This window comes from Chiloscyllium plagiosum, chromosome 27 (assembly GCF_004010195.1).
Source record: "Chiloscyllium plagiosum isolate BGI_BamShark_2017 chromosome 27, ASM401019v2, whole genome shotgun sequence".
NCBI lineage: Eukaryota > Metazoa > Chordata > Chondrichthyes > Orectolobiformes > Hemiscylliidae > Chiloscyllium > Chiloscyllium plagiosum.
In genome coordinates, this window is record NC_057736.1 from 18,011,054 (window position 1) to 18,028,498 (window position 17,445).

The window sequence follows — 17,445 nt, forward strand, 5'->3', positions numbered from 1 at the left end:
CGGATGTCCTGAAGTAATAAACAGTGATAACTAAATGCAAGCTCTTCCTTCTACTATGAGTGGCAGAACTCCTGAATTACAACCAGGGCTTTGATTTTTCATTCAAATGAATGACTTTTGTGAGAGTTAAGCTGGTTGTAGTAAATAAACCAGATCCCATTGTTAGTACATGGGATTTCTATTTTAAAATTGGAGTGATTACTAATATTGCCAAAATAGTCCTGGTACACATGCAGACACAGTCCTTGACATTAGCTGGCCACCGCAGACTGCAGAAGGTGTCTGCACACACATTACAGATGAAGCAGAGATTCCCCTCCCCAGCTTTCCTTCTTTATCAAGGTTTAATATTGAGGCTAACAGCTGGCTGTGCAAAAGAGGGACAAGTAATCAATAAATTTACAATTACTTTTGAACAGCTGCTTTTAAAAGGTTCCTGTTATGTATTCACAAGGTTACATTGTATCTTATGATTGAGTAATCAGAAGAATGCAGAGATGATGCTTATTTAAATCTTTATTTATAATACTTTAAAGCATCTCATTACATATAGGATTTGTACATAGGCTTATTTCCAGCTCAGAGCCCAGATCATTTCTGGAATATTCCCAGGTGTTGGTACTTAAAGCACCATCTCCAACCACAAGCTTGGGCAATCAAGCAGTATACAAGGATCATTTTGTTAAAAAATCTAACCTATTTTTCTAATCAACCAGTTCCGAGATGTTATGACACACCTCTGGAGCCAATGGGAATTGAAAACAAGACTCCCAGTCTAGGAATAGGAACACTACTGCAGTACCACAAGAGGGCCCACAGGAGACAGTTATCAGAGTAGCTTAATTGAACACACATGAAACAAAGCATTGACTACTTCAGTTCTTAAATGCATACAGGCTGACAGAATAGTGGTTTGGAATCTTAATCTAGTTCAAAAATCTGATGAGTCTATCAGCTGACTCAATCACAATTAGAAGTTGCTTAAATCATTTTACTAATAAACTGTAAAAATAATGAACAGAAAACAAGCAGGAAGCAACTGGCAACATCAATTACTATAATTTTTATCATATATTAAGCCTATTAAATTGTACAATTAACTTTGGTCATGTGGAGGTACTTTTAGATGTTTCCTATATAAACCTTAAATCCAGGAATGAAATTATGGGATTCAATTGACCAGGTCACTATGTCGCTGAATGCCTGGTTGGGTAGAAGCTAGCGCAATAAGTTTAGGGTCAAATCTCAGGTACATAACTATTTGCATAACAGAGGTAACACTCTGCCATTAATGATGCTTGGTGTTTTCTCCATAGGAAGATGGGCAATTTACATCTGCACGTTCAGCAGAAGATGTGGAAGAAAATAAATTGAAATAGATAAAATAAATTGTATTGTGCTTATCTCAGAGCATTGCGCTTCAGGATGGATGGCAAAGCTTTAGGGACTATGCAGAGATGTTTACCAGATTGAAACCAGGGACTACAGTTGAGTGCTGGGAGATGAGTGGAGTGCAATAGCAGACTCAATAGCAAATTTGAAAAGCGAAATTAGATAAATACTTGAAAAGGGGAACATTGCAGGAATATAGGGATTTAAGAGCTGGTTGGAGACTAATTGGGTAGCTCTTCCAAACACAATAGACAGAATGGCCTCCTTCAGTTCTGCAAAATGTTCCAAAGATTTACTGCTTATGTTGTTGTTTCTTGCCCATCAATAGTCAATCTGACAAATCCCTTGCACATTTGCTGGAATTAGTGGAACCACACAATATATCTGTTAGCTAATGGGCTAATGGCAATGTAACAGCCCAAAGTTCCCCAACACTACCTTTTCAAATAAATTTGGACTCACGGTCATGTGAAAACTTTAAAGGGGGGAGTAACTCACTTTCATGTTCCAAGCACTGGTCCCGCCTTCTGGTGTCGTGTCACACACAGTGGGATAGGGTGGGGTGGGGGGAGTGGGTACAGGTTGCACAAGTTAATGCCACTCTTGGAATTTTTGAAGGTGGTCTTAAAGGAACAGGACTTAACACAGATTCAAATCCACATTACTGTCACTACCCAAATTTGATAAATGTTCATTCTAAAATGGTCTCAAAAGTTCCAAGCTATAATCCATCATATTAACTGGAACCTCAATGGCAGCTGAGTTGTTTTTTAAATTTACCCATGGGATATGAGCCTATCAGGCTGGCCAGCATTTAATTCCCCCCACTGGCTGCCTTTGAGAGGATGGTGGTGAGCTGCTGCTGCAGTCCATATGCTGAAGCAAGACCTACAATGCCCTTAGGGGGTACTTCCAGAAGTTTGACCCAGTGACTGTGAGGGGCGATAAGGTGCCAAATGTTTATGCAACAAGCTTTTCCTTGCTTTCCAAAATAATGCCACTGGCTGCTTTGTGGCCAACAGAAAGGGCAGATAAGATCTTGATTCAATGTCATTTCCAAAGGTTGGTGCCTCCAGATGTGTAGCACTCTCCCAATACTGTGCTGGGTTTGCAAACCTTGACTACTTGTTCAACTCTCTGAAGTGAAACTTGAAGTCTTCATGCCTCTGGATCAAAAGAAAATAAGGCAATTGTGAAAGCATTGAATGGAAAAAGAAATTCTTGACAAGCTCATCAATAGTCATATAACCAAGACTCACTATTGGTTAGGAGGATCATTTTCATAGATACATTCTTCAGACTGTACATTTATGGAAAATGTCTCATTTATATAAAAGGGCTCCATGTGTTTCATATTTACATATGCCTCCACTACGTGTCGCTCAGTTGTGCCAGTCGAAGAAGTAAGCTGAGGGGTAACTGCTGTGATGTTGGGTGACGAGGAAGCCAGGGTAACACTCTGGAAAGGATCAAACATAAAAATATTATTGGATAAATATACACAAATACATTACTCAGTGGATGGATATACCACTAGGGCTTGATGGTTTTCTATAAAATGCCTCAACAGTGAATCAACCTCTCTCTAATGATCAAATTCTTACTAATACTTGATAATAAACATTTATCTTTCAATCACTTTCACTAAATGATTTCTTCACTATAAAATTGCTGTTTGTACGAGCTTGCTGTGTGTCAATTAGCTGCTGTAAATAGTAGAATATAGAATTGTAAACCACCATTTCTATCACTTTCAACAGGATGTCACAACCAAACACATCTTCCCCTTCCATTCCTTGTCAACTTTCTGCAGAGACCATTCCCTCCAGGACACTCTAGTCCACTCCTCCTCCATTCCCAACATCGCCTCATTCACCCACAGCACCTTCCCTTGCAATTGCAGAAGGTATAATAATTGCCCATTTACCTCCACCCTCCTCACTATCCAAGGCCCCAAACATACTTTCCAAGTGAAGCGGTGATTCACCTGTTCTTCACTCAATCTAGACTCCTGAATTTGCTATTCACAATGCCGTCTCCTCTACATTGGGGAGACAAAATGCAGTCCGGGCAACCCCTTCACCAAGCTCGAAGCTCATTTTCCCATTGGGAATCCTGCAGCCTCTCGGATCCAGCATTGAGTTTCACAACTGTAGAGACTGATTACGCCTTCCATGTTTTTTACCCACCCCACACTCACTCTTATTATGACAGGGGCTGCTTCTAGTACAGTCACCCATTCGTACATGCTCCTCAGCCTATTATCACATTATATGAGTTGCATTCAGCACAGCTAACCCCTTTCTCACTCTTACCTTTTATTATCTCCCATCCGTCTCCACTTCAGATTCAGTATAAATACCACTTTGTCCTGGCTATTGTCAGTTCTGATGAAGAGTCACTGGACTCAAAATACTAACTCTGTTTTATTCCCACAGATCTGCTAAGTTTCTCCAGCAACTTCTGCTTTTGTTTCAGTTACTGTAATTCACGCATGACAACAGTGCCGAGACTTCAAAAACACTTTACTATCTGTAAACCACCTTACGATGTTCTGAAATCATGAAAGACCCTATAATAAGCATAAGTTCTTTCTTTTATGGGGCTTTCAGTTCAAGCTGGCCAGAACAATAAACACAAATTTGACTCTAATTTACCTGACTCTAACCTTCTGCTATTGCAATGGAGGTGAATGGAAACCTAGTCTGAACATCTGCGGCTGTTGCAATAAAGAGTTTATATCTGAGATGTCCATCACCTACCTTTTCCCACTAGAAATATTAGATGCTAAGAGTATGTTTTCACTTATGGGAGAGACAAGCACTCAGGCAAAACAATTTCAAAATAAACGAGTCTCTCGTTTAAAATGGATTTGAAGAGATTTTCTTTTCTTTCAGAGGTTTAACCTTTGGAATTCTCTTCTCGAGAGAACAGGAAGGCAGATTCATTGAAAAGTTTTAAGGCTGACTTAGATAGCTTGATTAACAAGAGAGTCAAGTGTTTAATACATAGACAGGAAGATAGAAACAAATTACCGCAGATGCTGGAATCTGTACTGAAAACAACAAATGCTGGAGATCACAGTGGGTCAGACAGCATCCACAGCATCCACAGAGAGAGAACAAGCTCATGTTTCGAGTCTACATGACTCTTCACAGGAGTAGAGTTGGGGTCACAATCAATTAGCCATGATCTTAATAAATGGCAGAATGGGGAAAGGCTTACTCCTGCTCCTAATTTGTATGCATGTTTATTGCTATTTCCATTTTATTTTTGCTGTTGTGAGACATTGCTGTGCACAAATTGTTTGCCATGTTTCCTACATTAGAACAGTGAATACACTTCAGAAGTATATCATTACTGTAAAGTGTTTTGTGTTGACTCAGGATGACAGAGGAATTACATAAACGCAAGTTAATTCTTATGATAAAAATTCAGTCACAGAGAGATTGCTCAGCTTTAAACTCATTTGAACAGAAAAATCACTTCAAAAAGCAATAATAATTTATAATCTAAGACTAAAACATATGTAATTAACCTGGTTGAAATTATATTCCCAGCAGTTACCCAAAAAGGGCATATCCCTGAAGTTTTATTGCTCACTGAAAGGAAGAACTACATTTCAATAGCACCTTTCACCACTCAAACACCCCAAAGCCATTTGCATCTAATTACGTACTTTTCAAGGGAACTCCAGATTCTATTTTATTTGTTCACTGTAAATAACTACCATTTTTGTAATATGCAATGGAGTATTTACATTATATTAAATAATCTGAATTATAAATACAAGGAAGCCTCAGTGGTGAACATCAGGAGGCATCTAATCTGGGAGCTCTAGTGGTGTGTATATGCAATAACAGAACCATGGTAGAAATTTACAGGCAGGAATCTAATTAAGGGTCTTGCATTGTTTAGAAATCAAAATAATGGTCTATCTGGATTGAGTAACAGTCTGGAATCCAATGGTAAGGTGCAAGAAGTTTATACTTCAAGTCAAGATACTGTGGACTGAGTTAGATGCTAAAATCTAATTGGGTAGCTTTTCTGACAGTGGGATGGGGTGTTGAATTTATACATTGAATGAAGATACCTGGAGAGTTAAAGGCTGGAGGGTTGTGAATCTTTGGAGTCCTTTCACCATAGAGCCGTGAATGCTCAGTCATTGAGTTTTCATCATTACAATCATTACAGATTGTTTGGCACAATAAGAATCAATGAATAAAGCAAGAAGGTAGATCACTCATGATCTTATTGAAACAGGTTCAAGTGGTGTTTGCCACCAACCCTTCCATCCCTCCCATCGTCACCCTGCAATTTCATACATTTGTACATTTTTCTCTCGAATGATGCCTCACATGTCACCACAGTTACCTTTACTTGGGCTCTTTGTCTTCTCAGCGCCAACTTCCGTTTTTCTTTAAAAAGCAAATCAACAAATAGTATCAATGCACATGGCAACAAATCAGCTATGTATTTATAGTAATGTTGATAAATGAGTGTCCTCTTCTGCTGTGCGGGTGCTTACCTCGACAGTATAGCATGATACAGACTATCACCACCGACAGAGGCAGAATGCTCAAAAAGTACCATTTATTTGTGGTTTCAGTGTGTTCAACTGGTATTAAGGGAGCATCAGAAGCTTCTGAAAAACACACACTGTGCATGAACAATCCGTATAGGACATGAACAATGTATAATATACCCATACAAGCAATTTTTCTCACCCAATGTTCTGTTACCAATTTCTACTCTGTAGACATTGTTTTTGATTTGATGTTCTCTGTGTGTCTCTCTCATATAGACTCAATGATATGGGACATAAAAGTTTTTTGTTATAATTTTTGCTAGCCAAACAGCCCCTTTGATCTCATCAACACAAAAGGTAATGATGCCTGTGAATGTGACCGTCTCCATTTCAGGCACCTAGTGTCAACATTAAACACTGCCATGTCAAATCAGGATAATTATAAATATTTTCTAATAGACCTGTTCAGAGGCACAATTACATACTGCTGGAGCGGATGGGTCTTGAATCTCGGCATCCTGGCCCAGGAGTAGGGATATCACCACTGCACCACAAGGGCCCTCCAGCTATGTGGAGAGAGTAAAGTTCCTTGTATTCTTTCCCTTTGATGCGCTTAAGCCCACTTTGGAACTGTTTCCCATTTAATGCATCAATGGGAACTTGGACCCTAATTTGATTCTGTTCAAGTTCCTTTCGAGTCCTACAGAGGCAAATCAGATAATTTCAATGAGCTGGGAACAACTATTGGAACTAGGCATGTAAAAAACTTCTGATTTGTACATAAAACACTCCCAGACTTGATCCTAGATGAGGCTTCTCTGCACCCTTGACATCTGGTTTTCCTGTATCTAGGATGTCCTATCAGGCATGCACAGCATTCATGAAACCAGGTTGAATACAGAGTGTAAAATGTTCAAGCTGTTAAGAAAGGAAAATAAAGAAAATATATTGCAGGAGAAAATGGAGAAACTTTGACATTAAAACCTGAAGGAAAACAAATTGGAATAAAATTAATATATCAATAAACAGATTATATAGGCTTGTGAGGAGGAGGAAAAACAAATATCTCCATTGAAGCTGTTGCCAGAAAGCAAGGTGAATGAAAAAGAGTTATTAGAAAATCTGAGATTGGATGGAAAAAGTAAGTTTGGAAGGGAGAGAAACAAACTTCTCATGTCAACAATTATTAAGTGAAAACGTTGAAAGCATAACTTCTTGGAGTGCCCTTACGTTAAAGTAGAAAACAATGATAATTTAGTTGCAATGAATAAGGTAATAGGAGTTATATCTGATTCACATGTTACATTAGTGTTGAACAGATATTTACTAACTAATCTGTTCAAAGATATATGACACACCTGTGGAGTTGGATGGGCACTTGAATCCAGATCTCCTGCTTTAGAGGTACAGATACTACCACTGCACCACAAGATTCTCCTGTGTTAGTGTAAAACATTATCTGCACCTCAGTGGTCCTCAAGTATCATACACTCAGCCTATTCACTCTTTAAATCAATGTGCATTCAGGGTATCCTGAGGAACCTATGCTCAATGCTGAACCCAGGGTAGGACAATCCTACTCTTTGCATTCTTTTCAATCAAGAAAAGGAAGAGAAAGACTACATTGTGTGTTCTTGGGGTTTAATAATGAGGTACATTCAAATAATTACCAGTCACATTTACAACAATGGAATGACCCCTTGCCATCACATTTCCTTGAGAAGCTTCACATCGGAATGTGCCACTGTCGCTGTAGTTGAGGGCGGCGATCTTGTAACTGACAAGTAAGTTTCCTTGCTGGTCATGGTTGAAACTAAGCCCATTTGTAGACACCGGGTGACAATGGTGTGCCTCAATTATGCACCAGTTTACTACAGGCTTTTGTTCTTCACCAGTACAGAATTTAACTGTACAATTTAGTGTTAGACTATCTCCCACGGTGAGGTGCAACGTAGATCGGGGATAGATTACTCTCACTGGACAGGCACAATTTCCATTTCCTGAAATAGAGAAGCTGTAGGTCAATCTATGTACCATTTCTACACTGCCCTCTCATTACATTCTATGTATTTTTTAATACTATACAACAGCCCTCCAGAAACAATACCTACTCTTTAAATGTACCTTTGGATTTGAACTTGAGAGTTTCTGATATTGATTCTTCCAGAGGGAGTTGGTGATATCAAGGAATGTTGGCTCCCGGTCATGTTTTCATGCAGTGCTCTTGAGTAAGAATGAAAATTTCCAAAGAGCGACTGAATATTTTCCTGTTTGCATTTAAATCAATTATTCTCATAAATCAACAAAAGGTTCCAGAATCATTACAGTTTCAGCAATTTTTCTCGTCTTATCTCAGTGGATAGCACTCTGATCTCTCAGTTACAGTTGAACTGTAGTTCTGGACTCAGGAATTGCTGCATTGTTGGAGATGCAGTCTTTGGAGGAAACATTTAAAAGAGGCCTGTCTGCTTCCACTGGTGCAGGCAAAAAAAATTCTTCATGCCATTCAAAGAACAGCAGATGTGTGCTGCCTGGTATCTTGGCCAATATTCAATACAAAGACAACACCTTGCCATTATCCTGTTGCTGCTTATTGGACTTGCAAATTAAGATTGTGACAACATTTCAAAAGTACTCCTTTCACGAGAAAAAAACTCCTTGCTTCATCCTGGCTTTAGAAATGTAAGTCCTTCATTCTGACCAATTAGAGTCATAGAGTCATAGAGATGCACAGCATGGAAACAGACCCTTCGGTCCAACCCGTCCATGCCGACCAGATATCCCAACCCAATCTAGTCTCACCTGCCAGCACCTGGCCCATATCCCTCCAAACCCTTCCTATTCATATACCCATCCAAATGATCTGTAACCCACTATTCTGAATTTCACTTACTTATACCATTTGCTTGGTTTGGATTCATGTTTATGCTGTCCAGCACCAATTCAGTTTCTGAATTTCCATGAGATAAGCCATGGCATTTAGAGTTCCATTGATCACATGGCTGTCTCTGTCAGACATTGACTTAAATTTCATTGCAATGAAATTATTATTCCATTGCAATGCTGTGATAATGGAGTGTGGCTGGAAGTACCATCATTAGTCATGAGGTTTTTTATAAAAGACCCCATGGAACTATTTAAGGATGAGCACAGATGTTCGAGTGCCATGTCTGAAATATCTTCTTCACTCCACGTCACATTAGCGACATGCTTTTGTATAGTATCTTTTATGTCATAAAACATCCTGAACTGCTTCACAGGAGTATTCTCAAACATCATTCGGTGCCAATCCACAAGAGGAGTTTTGCCTTCAAGCTATGCATGGTCCTGACTTGGAACTATATTGCGGCTCCTTCACTGTCACTGTGTTCAAGGCCTGGAACTCCCTTCCTAACAGCACTGTGAATATTGTTAAGAAAAATTTATAACTTCAAGTTTGAATTATAATTTTGCACCATTTGTGTTAAGAAGGTGAAAACATGGTTGTTGATTTTTAGAGATTTTTTTGTGAGTTGGGATTTTGGTGTTGAGAAGTCTGGAAGTTTGTTTCATTTACTTTTTTTTATAAACTTGATTTGAAGAGTTGGAGGGTGGAGAGTTAGCTGCTTAACAATTATAAAAATATTATACTGCTCATTAGTGACCAAGTCCATTGATGCAGAGAAATAGAACAAAGCAGAAAGTATGCACATACCAGAAATGGTATGCTGAATTTAGGGAAATTCATAGTGAGATTATTTGCAGTTTGTTTTAGGTGTCTCAGGGAGACACTAGATGAAGGAAATAGGGCATCTAAAAAATGAATAGAAATTAGCTGACAGGAAATGGTTGCAATAGTGTGAGCTTCTTGACATCTGTAACCTTTTACTTTGTCCAGTGAAACACAAAGTTTGTGCGAAGATTTGTAGTTCGGGTGCTCGTTGTTGTGGTTCTGTTCACCGAGCTGGAAGTTTTTGTTGCAAACATTTCATCCCCTGGCTAGGCGACATCATCAGAGCTTGGGAGCCTCCTGCGAAGCGCTTCTTTGATGTTTTCTCCGGTGTTCGAATTCATGTTGCTTGTTGTCTGCGTGTGTGGCTACTAAGGATAGCTGGTTGTGTCGTTTCGTGGCTAGTTGATGTTCATGTATGCGGATTGTTAGCTGTCTTCCTGTTTGTCCTATATAGTGTTTAGTGCAGTCCTTGCATGGTATTTTGTACACTACATTCGTCTTGCTCATGTTGGGTATCGGGTCCTTCGTTCTGGTGAGTTGTTGTCTGAGCGTGGCTGTTGGTTTGTGTGCCGTTATGAGTCCTAGCGGTCGCAGTAGTCTGGAAATCAGTTCCTAGATGCTCCTGATGTATGGTAGTGTTGCTAGTCCTTTTGGTTATGGTATGTCCTCGTTCCGTGGTCTTTCTCTTATACCTCTGCTGATGAAGTTGCGCGGGTATCCGTTTTTGGCGAATACCTTGTATAGGTGTTCCTCTTCTTCTTTTTGCAGTCCTGGTGTACTGCAGTGTGTTGTGGCCCTTTTGAATAGTGTCCTGATGCAACTTCGTTTGTGTGTGTTGGGGTGGTTACTTTCATAGTTTCGGACTTGGTCTGTGTGTGTGGCTTTCCTGTGTCCTCTTGTAGTGAATTCTCCGTCTGGTGTTCTCTGTACCATCACGTCCAGGAATGGGAGTTGGTGATCCTTTTCTTCTTCTCTCGTGAATCGGATTCCTGTGAGCGTGGCGTTGATGATCCGGTGTGTTTTTTCTTTCAACGGCACACAAACCAACAGCCACGCTCAGACAACAACTCACCAGAACGAAGGACCCGATACCCAACATGAGCAAAACTAATGTAGTGTACAAAATACCATGCAAGGACTGCACAAAACACTATATAGGACAAACAGGAAGACAGCTAACGGTCCGCATACATGAACATCAACTAGCCACGAAACGACACGACCAGCTATCCTTAGTTTGCACTTTTCTTGTGTGTTAAGTGTTTTATCTTTTGTCTTAAAAGTACACTGGCAGCCTCTTGTGAGTGTATTCAGTAACTGATAGCTTAAGAAAAGCCAGGTTTCACCCTAGGATTTCACTTGATAAGTATTAAAATCAGCTGAAATCCTACAAATTAACCAATACCACTTAGACTGCAATGCTTCAAAAGGTGATTCACCATAACCTTCTCAAAGACAATAATAACGTGAAATAAATATTGGGTTAGACAGTAATCCCCACATTACGTGAATGAATAAATGGAAAAACATGTTCGAGATGGCCAAACATGCTTGGTCAGGGAGTAGGCTTTATGGAGCATTTTAAAGGAGTAAAGAGAAATGGAGATGTTTAAAGATGGCATTTCAGAGCTTAGGGCCCAGCGGACAAGGGCATGGTTGCTATTGATGATTGCCAATATGTTCCAAAAATCATCATTGCACAAGAGCCAGAGTTATAGGACCACTGAGATCTGTAAGGGTTGTCAAGAAAGATGAAGTTACAGAGTCCAGGTAGGAGACAGGCCATGCAGAAATTTGCAAACAAGTGTGAGAATGCTTAAAACTAAGTGATGCCTAGTTCCAGAGCCCATGTAGCTCAGTAAGTGCAGCGCTGGGGGGTGAGCAAGATTTGGTTGGAGTTAACTGCAGAGTTTTGGATGAGTTCAAGTTTATGGAGGATGGTGGCTCGGAGTCCCGTCACTGGAGTAGTGGAGCAGAGATGAAGATGGAGGATGGGAGGTCTGCAGATGCTGGAGATCAGATTTGAGAGTGTGTTGCTGGAAAAGCACAGCAGGACAGGTAGCATCTGAGGAGCAGCAAAATCAAATTTCGGGCAAAGGCCCTTCATCAGGAATGAGGCAGGAAGCCTCGAGGGTGGAGAGGTAAATGGGAGAGGGGTGGGGCTGGGGAGAACGTAGATGAGAGTGCAATAGGTGGATGAAGGTAGTGATGAAGGTGATAGGTCAGAGAGGAGGGTGGAGCGGATAGGTGGGAAGGAAGATTGAAAGGTGGGACAGGTCATGAGGACATGCTGAGCTGGAAGGGTGGAACTGGGATAAGGTGGGGGGATGGGAAATGAAGAAACTGGTCCACACCCCCTAAGAAGCCACATCCCCTTCTGGCACCTTCCCCTGCCACCGCAGGAATTGCAAAACCTGCACCACACCTCCTCCCTCACCTCCTTCCAAGGCCCCAAAGGAGCTTCCACATCCATCAAAGTTTCACCTGCACTTCCACACGTCATTTATTGTACCTGTCGCTCCCGATGCGGTCTCCTCGACATTGGGGAGACTGGACGCCTTCTTGCAGAGCGCTTTGGAGAACATCTCGGGACACTTGCACCAATCAACCCCACCGCCCCGTGGCCGAACATTTCAACTCCCCCTACCACTCTGTCGAGGACATACAGGTCCTGGCCCTCCTCCATCGCCATTCCCTCATCACCCAACGCCTGGAGGAAGAATGCCTCATCTTCCGCCTGGGAATACTTCAACCCCAGGGCATCAATGTGGACTTCACCAGTTTCTTCATTTCCCCTCCCCCCACCTTGCCCCAGTTCCAACCTTCCAGCTCAGCACCGCCCTCATGATCTGTCCGACCTGCCAATCTCCCTTCCCGCCTATCCACTCCACTCTCCTCTCCTACCTCACCTTTACCCCCACCCTCCTCTGCCTATTGCACTCTCAGCTACCTTCTCCCCAGCCCCACCTCCCTCCCATTTATCTCTCCACCCCCAAGGCTCCCAGCCACATTCCTGATGAAGGACTTTTGCCCGAAGCGTTGATTTTCCTGCTCCTTGGAAGCTGCCTGACTTGCTGTGCTTTTCCAGCAACACACTCTCAACAATGAAAATGGAAGATGTTAGGTAAGGGATTGGTTGAGAGATGGAGGTATTGGCTAAAGAAGGGAATTGTGAAATAGTCAGAAGGCAATGATTTTAATTAACCTACTGGTTACTCATTAAATTCAATGATTGTGGAATCTTGCTGTGTACCATTTGTTGATATTTCAACATTGATTGTACTTCAAAAGTAAAGAATTGGCTGTAAACTGTTTATAATGGCTTAGAGATTTGAAAACATGGTTGAGTAAAAATTTCACTTCTACGAATGTAGCTTATGATTTTCCATACATTCATTTTCGATAGACTATCAACTCAGTTGAAGTATAACTGAAGAGGCAAATAACTCAGAAGACGAACAAAGGCAGGAGAGTCCAGAGATCTGAGACTAGCCAGCTGCTTCATAATGATGTGGTTTGCAAAAACATATTGTGCTTTCTCCAGTTCTAATTCCAGTAAACCAACATTTCTGAATATACTTTCAGAGTTTATCCTCCTACAATGAGTTGACCTCCATCTTACAGTTGATTATGGGTCTGGTTATTTACATAGTTGCAAACCTGCTGGTGGAGTTAAACATGTTAAAGATTTAGCATGCAAAATGTCAGAAGCTTATTGATGCTGCAGTTTCCTGGAATCCAAATTAAAACAGGATTAATATGAAAATTACAGCGATTAGTGGCATGTCAAGTTATCTGTCATGAGGTGCAGTCACCCAAATTGTTGTGTATCCAGCAACATTTCTACTGTTAACGTATGCTTTGGTATGTGCCTCGCCCTTATACCCTACTATTCCAGTTTATCAATCTTTTTCAAGGCTACCATTTAAGACTCAGTATTGTAGGAACAAAGAGTTAATTTACATTTATTCCGATATATAATTCACTTTGAGTTTAATTTTTTTTCCTGTCCCTTGAAAATATTCAGCAAAAAGAATTTTAATTGGCAGTAAAGCAGGATGTTTATCTCTGCCTCCACATTGAAAAAGATGCACTATTTTATCTGTACACCCATATGTATGTGGCTCAAGATGTGTGAAAGGATGATGAAGCAACAGTGAGTCCAATCCGCACACAGTAATGCGACTATGAACCATTTGTTAACTTTGCAATCTGCAAAATCGCTAATATCCCTAAGTGCCAGCAGCAAAGGACATAAAACCAAATATATAGCTTCATCCCAAAAGTCTTATTCAAAAATCTTCAAGGTGAATAACATAATTACTTGAAATACCATCTTCACTTTTTTTCTTCATAGATGTCAATGAACTTAGCAGAGAATATAATAATTTGTTTCGATGGGAAAGAATATTTGTGCATTTTTAGAATAAAAATAGTTTGCAAAGTTAACAAATAGTTCATAATCAGATTACCATGTGCAGACTGGTCTCACTGTGGTTCCATGACCTCCTCACACATCTTGAGTTACATATATATGTGTAAACAGATAAAATGTATAGAGAATGCCTCTACTTCAATGTTGCTACAGTGATAAACATCCTGCTTTACTAACGGCTCCTCATACCAAAGGGACCATATATTGAGTCATAGAGATGTACAGCAGTCCAGATATCCTAAATTAATCTAGTCCTATTTGCCACCTCTTGGCACATTTCCCTGTAAACCCTTCCTATTCATATACCCATCCAGATGCCTTTTAAATGTTATGATGTAGAGGTGCTGGTGTTGGTCTGGGGTGGACAAGGTCAGAAGTTACACAACACCAGGTTGTAGTCCAACAGGTTTATTTGAAATCGCAAGCTTTTTGAGCGCTGCTCCTTTGTCAGGTGTAGTTACCTTCACTCGACGAAGGAGCAGCACTCCAAAAGCCTGTGATTTCAAATAAACCTGTTGGACTATAACCCATTGTCATGTGACTTCTGACTTACAAATGTTGTAATTGTACCAGCCTCCACCACTTCCTCTGGCAGCTCATTCCATACCTCTGAGTGAAGATGTTGTCCCATAGGTCCCTTTAAATCTTTCCTCTCTCACCTTAAACCTATGCCCTCGAGTTTTGGACTCCTCTACTCTGGGGGAATAGGCCTTGACTATTCACCCTATCCATGCAACTCGTGATTTTATAAACCTTTATGAGGTCACCCCTTAGCCTCCTACACTCCACAGAAAATAGCCCCGGCCTATTTGGCCATTCCCTATAGCTCAAACTCTCCAACCATTTCAACATCCTTATCAATCTTTTCTGATCCCTTTCAAGTTTAACAACATAATCTTTCCTAAAGGAATGAGACGAGAATTGAAAGCAGTGCTCCAAAAGTGCTCTAACCAATGTCTTATACAGCTGCAACAACTCCGGTACTCTATGCCAGGGGTGGGGAACCTGCGGCCTTTTCGGCCATTGTGTGTGGCCTTTTGAATTAATCCAAATTTTGCAGAACTAATCTTTTATTTTTTATTAATATGTTTTTTCATCCTTTATTATTTTTATTTTACTCTTAAAATAAATGTATTTAAAATACCAGAGTAAAAGAAAATTCAACAAAATAATCCTCACAGACTGACCGCCACAATTAAAAAATTGGTAAATCATAAGGGCTATTTCGACACCTGCTATGCTCATGATTTAGTTATAATGTGACTCTAGAATGGCGTTACCTTCCCCGCCTGACTGGCGCCACTACCGTTGTATTTCTGCGTGATATCATGTCAAAGCAAAATGACTTGAATATAAAACTAGGTCTATATACGATATGTGGCAAAAAATCCAAGCGTTTCGAAAAAGGCTATCTTTTTTCAAAACTCTTTTTCTTCAAAAGGAAATTTCAGATGAACATTTTCCCCAGTTAGCAAAGGTCATTGATGAACAGGAGGATTCTTGCGAATCATTTGAAGAATATGCAGCTGTTATAGACTTATTAATTGGAGAATACAATGAAAGGTTCTCTGACTTTGAGAATCATGACATCACACTCAAATTAGCATTTCAGCCTCACCTAGTTGATGTCTCCAAGGCTCAGAAAGAACTACAGATGGAATTGATTGAGCTCTCAAAAGATGACATTTTTAAGTCTTTATTTGACACTAAGAAAGATCTGATTGAAATATGGAAAAATGCAATAGAATACCCATGCCTTCGGAAACATGCACGAAAAATGCTTTCTTGCTTTTCAACCACTTGTTGCTGCAAATCTAAATTCTCCTACTTAACCAAAATCAAGACGCCCTTAAGGTCACAAATGACAGATACCCATCTAGAGGATCAGCTAAAACTGCAGACCTCCACGCTGCAGCCAAATATTTAAATGCTTTCCACAAAAAGCAGCCACAACAACATCATTAAAAGGTTAGTTAACGTTAGAATTAACATTTTTTTCATTTTCTTTAGTTAGTTAATACATAGTAGTTAGATTTGTACAAAATAATGTGAATTTTGAAGAATATATAATTGAAGTTTCTTGGATGCAGTCTTATTAGATTACAACTAACATAATGCGGCCTTCCAACATGAAAAGGTTCCCCACCACTGCTCTATGTACTGACCAATAAAAGCAAGAATACCAACCACCTTCTCTTCTACCCTGTTTACCTGTGATTCCACTGTCAAGGAACTATGAGCCTGCACTCCAAAGTCCCTTTGTTCAGCAACACTTCCCATTACCTTACTATTAGCTCTATAAGTTCTCCCTTGATTTGCCCTACCAAAATATAGCACCTCACATTTAATGAGACAAATTTTCATCTGCCATTCCTCGGCCCATTAGCCCATCTGATCAAGATCTCGTACTCTGAGGTAACCTTCGTCACTGTCCACTACACCACCAATTTTGGTGCCATCTGCAAATTTACTAACCATACCTCCTATATTCACATGAATAGCATTTATATAAATGAAAAACGCAGTGGACCAGCACAACACTGGTCACAGGCCTACAGACCGAAAAGCATCGCTCCACCACCACCCTCTGTCTCCTACTTTCTAGCTAATTTTGTATCCAAATGGCTAGGTCTCACTGTATTCCATATGATCTAACCTTGTTAACCAATCTACCATGTGGAACCTTATTGAACACCTTACTGAAATCCATATAGATTACATCCACCACTCTGCCTTCATCAATTCTCCTGGTCACTTATTCAAAAAACTAAGTCAAGTTAGTCAGGTACAATTTCCCATATATAAAGCCATGCTGACTATCCCTAATCAATCCTCACCTTTCCAAATACATGTAAATCCTGTCCCTCAGGATTCCCTCCACCATCGACATCAGGCTCATTGCTCTATAGTTTCCTGGCTTTTCCTGACCACCTTTCTTAAATAGTAGCATCATGTTAGCCAACCTCCAGTCTTCTGGCACTATGGATGATACAAAAAATCTCAGCAATGGGCTCAGGAATCACTTCCCCAGCTTCCCACAAATTTATAGAGCACAGCTGATTTGGTCTTAGGAATTTATCCACCTTTATGCATTTTTAAGACATCCAGCATCTTCTTCAATGTAAAATGGACACTTTTCAAGATATCGCTATTGCTGATGCAAAATACTTGTTTATTATTTCCCCTATCTCCTGCAGTCCCACACATAGGATTCTCCTTAATCCTGTTTGCCAAAGCTATCTCACGTCCCCTTTTTGCCCTCCTGGTTTCCCTCTTAAGTGTACTCCTACTGCCTTTCTACTATTCTAGGGATTCACTCAATCTCTGCTGTCTATACCTGACATATGCTTCCTTCTTTTTCTTAACCAAACCCTCAAT

General features: G+C 40.3%; 2 protein-coding genes across 5 annotated transcripts in view; one reads left to right on the plus strand and one right to left on the minus strand.

The window, feature by feature from the left end:
- Positions 1–2,165: 2,165 nt before the first annotated feature.
- Positions 2,166–17,445, minus strand: part of LOC122563612 — an 18,937-nt gene continuing 3,657 nt past the window's right edge. The window contains exons 2-6 of one of the 3 annotated variants that reach the window (XM_043717567.1): positions 7,591–7,920; positions 5,921–6,037; positions 5,767–5,810; positions 2,652–2,851; positions 2,166–2,558 (exon numbers count right to left, since the gene is read on the minus strand). In XM_043717567.1, the coding sequence (XP_043573502.1) occupies position 2,558; positions 2,652–2,851; positions 5,767–5,810; positions 5,921–6,037; positions 7,591–7,920 (692 nt within the window). In that variant the 3' untranslated portion in view covers positions 2,166–2,557. The remainder of the gene's footprint in view (positions 2,559–2,651; positions 2,852–5,766; positions 5,811–5,920; positions 6,038–7,590; positions 7,921–17,445) is intronic. The other 2 variants (XM_043717568.1, XM_043717570.1) reach the window with 2 other exon arrangements.
- LOC122563611 overlaps positions 12,664–17,445 on the plus strand; it is a 37,750-nt gene continuing 32,968 nt past the window's right edge. The window contains exons 1-2 of one of the 2 annotated variants that reach the window (XM_043717564.1): positions 12,664–12,756; positions 13,039–13,146. The gene's annotated coding sequence lies outside the window, so the exon portion shown is untranslated. The remainder of the gene's footprint in view (positions 12,757–13,038; positions 13,147–17,445) is intronic. The other variant, XM_043717565.1, reaches the window with a different exon arrangement.